General features: G+C 41.7%; 1 protein-coding gene across 1 annotated transcript; it reads right to left on the bottom strand.

Moving 5' to 3' along the window:
- Positions 1 to 5,929: 5,929 nt before the first annotated feature.
- On the bottom strand, positions 5,930 to 6,658 carry LOC141027523 (uncharacterized). The gene has a single exon (XM_073504588.1). The coding sequence runs from the start codon at positions 6,656 to 6,658 to the stop codon at positions 5,930 to 5,932; it is 729 nt and encodes a 242-aa protein (XP_073360689.1).
- Positions 6,659 to 7,391: the final 733 nt, after the last annotated feature.

Raw genomic sequence — 7,391 nt, 5'->3', positions numbered from 1 at the left:
GGGGGCGGCCGGCGAGGGCGACGGCGGGGGCGGCGAGGGCGTCGGGGACGGCCACGGTGGGGGCGGGTCGTGGCGCAGGGGCGTGGCCGGGCGTGCTCGGGGGTGGCAGAGGGCGACGGCGTGGGTGGCGGACGGCGTCGGCGTGGGCTCGGGGGCGGCGGACGGCTTCGGCGTGGGCTCGGGGGCACGGGCGACGGCGGTGCAGCCTTGCGGCGTCGAGGAGGTCGGCGTCGTCAGGGGCAACTAGCGATGAAATTCTGAATTTTCTCCAAGTGTTTCTTATATAGGAAAGGCTTTGGTCCCGGTTCGTCGCACCAACCGGGACCAACGGCCCCTTTGGTCCCGGTTGGTGGCACCAACCGGGACTAAAGGGGTGGCATTGGTACGGGTTGGCGCCACGAACCGGTACCAATGCACACCTTTAGTCTCGGTTGGTGCCACCAACCGGGACCAAAGGCCTTGTGCTGCTGCGCCCACGTCGAAAGTTTAGTCCTACCTCGCTAGTTGACAGGGGCACGCAGTGGTTTATAAGCCCCACTGCCGCACCACTCTCGAGCTCCTCTCCATTGCAGGCTTACGGGCCTAATTGTCACTGCTATGCCTGATGGGCTTACTGGGCCTTCTGCCGGCCTGAATTCTGGCCCATCGATGGGTTTCTAGTCGTATTCAGGCCGTGGTGGCCCAGTAGGTGGCATATTTTTTTTATTTTTTGCCTGTTTTTTGTTTTCTTTTTTGATTTATTTATTTTGTTTTGTTTCTACTTACAACAAAAAACTTATTTTATTTTATTTTATTTTGTTTTTTAATTACTTATTTATTTTACTTTATGATAATTATTTTTGCTATTAAAGTTTCTATCAAAAAGAGTTCTTTATGAAAATTCTTTTTGCTTTTAATGATTCTGAACAGAAAATACTTCGATAATTTTAGTTGCATCAATTTTATATGATTTTAGTATCAATAATACTAGAGGTTTCTTATAATGTTTTGAACAGAAAATACTTTGTTAATTTTAGTTTCATAAATTTTATTAAAACTTATTTTATTTTGTTTCTACTTATATATTTTAATAAAGTTTATATTATTTTGTTTCTAATTACTTATTTATTTTATTTGTTATTTTTCATGCACCATTTTTCATGCATTTACTAATTATTTTGAGCTATAAGACCCTAAAATTGAAAAGCATTTCAAATGAACTCTGAAAAGGTTGAAAGTTGGCATGGTATCATCATTTCATCCACATAGCATGTGCAAGAAAGTTGAGAGGGTTACGGCAAAAACTGGATGTACTTCGTGTACAAAACGGACAATCTCATTCCAAGTATCAGGATTTCATACGGAAACTCGTCTGTTAGAAAGGGATTTCATTTTTTAAAACTTATTTGAACTCCTGACTTTTTGTGTGTACAAAATGCACCATTCAAAGCCACATCATCATTTTTTAATCCTTTCTGACTTCATTTCTTATTTTTCATGCATTTACTAATTATTTTGAGCTATAAGACCCTAAAATTGAAAAGCATTTCAAATGAACTCTGAAAAGGTTGAAAGTTGGCATGGTATCATCATTTCATCCACATAGCATGTGCAAGAAAGTTGAGAGGGTTACGGCAAAAACTGGATGCACTTCGTGTACAAAACGGACAATCTCTTTCAAAGTATCAGGATTTCATACGGAAACTCGTCTATTACAAAGGGATTTCATTTTTTAAACTTATTTGAACTCCTGACTTTTTGTGTGTTAAAAATGCACCATTCAAAGCCACATCATCATTTTTCAATCCTTTCTGACTTCATTTCTTATTTTTCATGCATTTACTAATTATTTTGAGCTATAAGACCCTAAAATTGAAAAGCATTTCAAATGAACTCTGAAAAGGTTGAAAGTTGGCATGGTATCATGATTTCATCCACATAGCATGTGCAAGAAAGTTGAGAGGGTTACGGCAAAAACTGGATGCACTTCGTGTACAAAACGGACAATCTCTTTCAAAGTATCAGGATTTCATACGGAAACTCGTCTATTACAAAGGGATTTCATTTTTTAAACTTATTTGAACTCCTGACTTTTTGTGTGTTCAAAATGCACCATTGAAAGCCACATCATCATTTTTCAATCCTTTCTGACTTCATTTGTTATTTTTCATGCATTTACTAATTATTTTGAGCTATAAGACCCTAAAATTGAAAAGCATTTCAAATGAACTCTGAAAAGGTTGAAAGTTGGCATGGTATCATCATTTCATCCACATAGCATGTGCAAGAAAGTTGAGAGGGTTATGGCAAAAACTGGATGCACTTCGTGTACAAAATGGACAATCTCTTTCAAAGTATCAGGATTTCATACGGAAACTCGTTTGTTACAAAGGGATTTCATTTTTTTAAACTTATTTGAACTCCTGACTTTTTGTGTGTTCAAAATGCACCATCCAAAGCCACATCATCATTTTTCAATCCTTTCTGACTTCATTTCTTATTTTTCATGCATTTACTAATTATTTTGAGCTATAAGACCCTAAAATTGAAAAGCATTTCAAATGAACTCTGAAAAGGTTGAAAGTTGGCATGGTATCATCATTTCATCCACATAGCATGTGCAAGAAAGTTGAGAGGGTTACGGCAAAAACTGGATGCACTTCGTGTACAAAACGGACAATCTCTTTCAAAGTATCAGGATTTCATACGGAAACTCGTCTGTTACAAAGGGATTTCATTTTTTAAAACTTATTTGAACTCCTGACTTTTTGTGTGTTCAAAATGCACCATCCAAAGCCACATCATCATTTTTCAATCCTTTCTCACTTCTTTTGTTATTATTCATGCATTTACTAATTATTTTGAGCTATAAGACCCTAAAATTGAAAAGCATTTCAAATGAACTCTGAAAAGGTTGAAAGTTGGCATGGTATCATCATTTCATCCACATAGCATGTGCAAGAAAGTTGAGAGGGTTATGGCAAAAACTGGATGCACTTCGTGTACAAAACGGACAATCTCTTTCAAAGTATCAGGATTTCATACGGAAACTCATCTGTTACAAGGGGATTACATTTTCTTGAACTTATTTGAACTCCAGACTTTTTGTGTGTTCAAAATTAACCATTCAAAGCAGAGACTGATTTTGAATGATGCATATTCAACACACAAAAAGTCTGTAAAGATCGCCAACCCCAACATAAAAAAATGAGCATAGATGCGCCTATAGAGAGAATTCAACCTAAATTCATAATAAATTTCTATGAATTTCAAAGAAATTCACTCTGAATTTATGTCAAATTCCCTGTATAAGGGCATCTATTTTCATTTTGAGAGGAGCTCAACAAGGCAGAGAGGGACGGGCTTATAAACCGGTGTGAGCGCCTTTCGGTTGGCGAGGTGGGACTAAACTCTGACCGCAACGAGGACCAACCCTTTAGTCCCGGTTTGTGGCACAAACCGGGACAACTGGTCATGGGCCAGGGGCGAGGCGCATTGGTCCCGGTTCGTGCGTGGAACCGGGACCAGTGGCCGACGTGGCCAGGCCGGCCCCCTGGGCTCACGAACCGGGACAGTTGCCTCCTTTGGTCCCGGTTCGTGAGCGAACCGGGATTAATGGTATTACGAGGGCCGAACCAATCCCCTGTTTTCTACTAGTGGCTTATTTCCATTGACAGCTTATTTTGATTGTTCAAACAATGTGCCGAACATGGTAGACAAAACCCACTACACCGATGGCTCCGAATTAACTTATCAGGAGAAAAATCATCTGGTCGGATTTTGTACTGATATTGAGAATTACAATATCTACAATCAAACTCCTCAACATTATGGTCAATACGTGCCACTAGTGCATGTGTTGAACTACGGTAACTACCATGGAGATACCCTGGTAAGATATTTTACTATTACGACATCCGTGCATCTTTTGCATATTTCTAAAACTAGTACATCATTGCTAACTATGAAGTTATTACTATTTTTTCAACAGAGAATCCCAGAGGATTGTGTGCCTCATTTGATGTATTAGAATGGCAGCCTTCGTGTTTTGAACATATATCCAGGTCATCCTACGAATCTCAACTGTCCATACCGGATTTCTCAAAGAAGTGGAGACATGCTAATCAATAAATGGAAAAAATGTATGGACAGTCGTAAGGAGGTTCTTGGAAGCAAAAGGAAGCGAAGCGCAGGAATTGGAGACAGGATGATCTCCATTCTCCATAATGGATTGTCAGGGTCTATATTGTTTTATGCTATTTTACCTTAAAGAGGGTACTTAGGTCCTACCTAATACTGATGATCTTGTGCTAAGAACAAAGTAGGGTTGGTTCGATGACTATCAGTTTGATGATCGTATGACTTGTTATTAATAACGAGTAGAAGTTGTATGATGATTAGTAGGACTTGTTATTATGATGATGCATGATGCGAGCATGAAGAGTTATTATATATCTGTGGATGAAATGAACATGGATTGGATTGAAGTGAAGGCAACATGCATGTGGTGCATGTCGAAAGTAGTACAATCCAAACTTGATCAAGTTAGGATTAGTAGTACTTTTGACATGCATCGCATGTTGCCTCACTTCAATCTAAGTCATGTTTAGGCATAGCAGTAGCAGTAGCACGGAGATAAGAGAGGACACATCTCTCTATTAGCTACCTATACCAACCTAAATTACCCCCCAAAACCCCCAACCCCCCCTTTAAAAAAAAAAAAAACAAAAACCCCGGCCCCTGAAATGCTGACGCGTGGATGCCTATTGGTCCCGGTTGGTGCTACCAACCGGGACCAAAGGCCCTCCTGCCGGGGCTTGCCGGAGCGGCCACGTGGAGGCCCATCTGTCCCGGTTTGCATAAGAACCGGGACTAAAGGCCTAGGGCATTAGTAATGACCCTTTAGTCCCGGTTCAACAACCGGGACAGATGGCCCTTACCAACCGGGACAGATGACCCTTTTTCCACTAGTGTCAGTACAAGCACGGTTGTGGAGGTACGGGTATACTAAGAGACGCGTCTGTGCAGCACCAAAGTTGCATTGGCGATCACGCGTGCGGAGCACGTAGAGTTACTATGCGTTTCATGTGAGGCACATTGATCAAGCAAATAGAGGCACGGAAGTGCAGTCAGTACAAGCACGGTTATGTGGAGGCACGGTTTTGAACCCTCTTGCTGCTGTCAAGATTCTAGAGGCACAGATGTACGGCAGTAGAGGCATCGGTCCGAATATCTGGTTAGAGGGGCTCGGTTGTGGATGCATAGGTGTGAAGTCTCTAGGGTCACGGGTGCGTGACACCACAGGCATGGATTGAGTAGACACTTAGTGAGCCACGCTTGTACATAGGTCAGTTGCACACAGTAGTGTAGTTTTGTGGCATCGTGCAGAACTGGTGTACGGAGAGGAACCTGTGTGCAATAGCAAGGATGTTCTGAATGGACGGAGCGGTGTTTGATGTGAAATGGAGGCAAGGATTTTTTTTCAACGTGGTTAAAGTAACAAAGTTCTCGTCGCTTGTGACTGTGTACCAAATGATCTTCTGCAATATTTATGAATTGTTCACGCCAATGTTTAATAAGCATTGTACTGAAAGTTTACAACGATATCATCACATATTCTTGTAAATGCACGATGCATCTTGTAAAGGTTGAGTATGAAAATTATAATACAATATCGTGCGAGATATCTCTCGTTCTATAATCATGGATACAATATATGCTTGCTCAGTACTGGAACATAACTTACTAATTGCATTTAGACATGCAAAACGTAGTATGCATTTGTACATGAGCACACCACTGTGTTCAAAGTTCAAACGTAAAATAGTAATACAATACACACAGCATCTTTGAGCAACAACAAACATATTTACAACATAGGTTCATACAATCCAAATTATGATAATAGTAGTTCCTACTAGTTTAATGTAGACATCCATTTTCTCGCAATTTACCAACCACTGTTTCCCTTCCGGCGCTTCCAGCCGCTGGAAGATCCCTCGTCATTGCTCTTACGTGGGCGGAGTCTTTCTTTCATTGGTTGTTGGTGGAGGTGACGTAGCCCGTTCTTGATGGTTAGGATTCTATGGTACAACTCGTAGCTAACATACCCGTCCTTTGCCGCATACTCAAGGTGTATCGGGGAAAGTGGCTTCCAGTCCCAGAACTGGTGCTTCTCCTTTGGGAATGATTTCTTCATGTTCTTGTATGAGGGGTCGATGATGGCCGCTGAAAGGTCACCCATGGAGTCCCTTTCTCCACCACCCTTGATGCAGAATAGCCTCTGGAGGTCGACGTGGTGCTCGTCTAGAATTTTGATCCATGCGCGGGCAAGCATGGTCTTGTCGTTCCTGGTATCGACGCTAGTGAAAGTTACCGCTTTCCGTTGCAGGAAGTCAACTAACGCCTGGGAGCGCTCGGATCTGCAGTAGTGGTATACAAGGACATGCTCGCGCATGGCAAGTTGGACGATGGCGATCCCTTGTCGTATGTAACTGCTCTTACGTGTGTACTCGAGGTCGAGGCCGACGAACTTGTTCTTCTCCTCCTTTAGCCATTCTTCGTACTTTTTGATGATCCGCTCCACGGTCCTTGGGTCGTTGGTGTACACCACCTCGAGCACGGTTGTACCATGGGCAGTGATGTGTTCGGTGAGTGTTGTTAGTTTCCCGTCGTCCATGGCTGGAGGTGTGCGGTGGTGAACTGCGGCCGGCGAGAAACTTTCGAGGAAGAGGATGAAATGGAGTCGGAAAAGTGAAAGGGTTCTTTTGTTGTGCAAAAAAGGAAACCGCCAAAGAGCAGTTGCTAGTCACGCGGCGGTTCCAGGCGTAGAATTTCGGAAACAGGGGTTTGCTTTATCTGTTTTTTTAAGATTTTCACTTCTCTTGTTCATTATATTTTTTTATTCGTTTCGTGCTGCCTGCGTGATCCATCTTTGGCTGTGAAAGTAGTTGTGTAAACGGTAGAACACTCAGCAGATGCATGGTCGTGCCTTTTTGTGAAAACGGTTTTTTCAATTAATAATCTTCCTTGGTTAGGGAGGCACGGTTTTTATGTTAATCGGTGCACAAGTGTGTGTTTAGGTAAATTTGAAGTAAATATAGTTTGGACTTGAAAACGGAGTCCTGTTTGGTTTTTAATTGAGATATGTTTCACTAGAATAAGTTTGATAACATGGCATTGATAGAGGTTTTGAATCACAAACTGATTCTTGTTTCGATTGATTTTTGAAAATGAATCCTTTTGTTTTTTGATTTTTTGAATTGTGAACTTTTGAAAGGGTAAGAACTACATTTTTTTGAATGAATCATTTCGATAGTTCAAACAGGATTTGTTTCAAAGGATCATTCCGATGGTTGAAACAGCAAGCTGAGTGTCCGTAAGAGCTACATAAGTTGCAAAAGATCATTCTG

The sequence above is a fragment of the Aegilops tauschii genome, chromosome 7, assembly GCF_002575655.3.
Source record: "Aegilops tauschii subsp. strangulata cultivar AL8/78 chromosome 7, Aet v6.0, whole genome shotgun sequence".
NCBI classification, from domain to species: domain Eukaryota; kingdom Viridiplantae; phylum Streptophyta; class Magnoliopsida; order Poales; family Poaceae; genus Aegilops; species Aegilops tauschii.
Note: the sequence above shows the minus strand (reverse complement) of the source record. Positions and strands in the feature narration are given on the sequence as shown.

Bases quoted from the DNA above. Each gene is read 5' to 3' on its own strand.
- LOC141027523 (XM_073504588.1), bottom strand. From the start codon at position 6,658: ATGGACGACGGGAAACTAACAACACTCACCGAACACATCACTGCCCAT.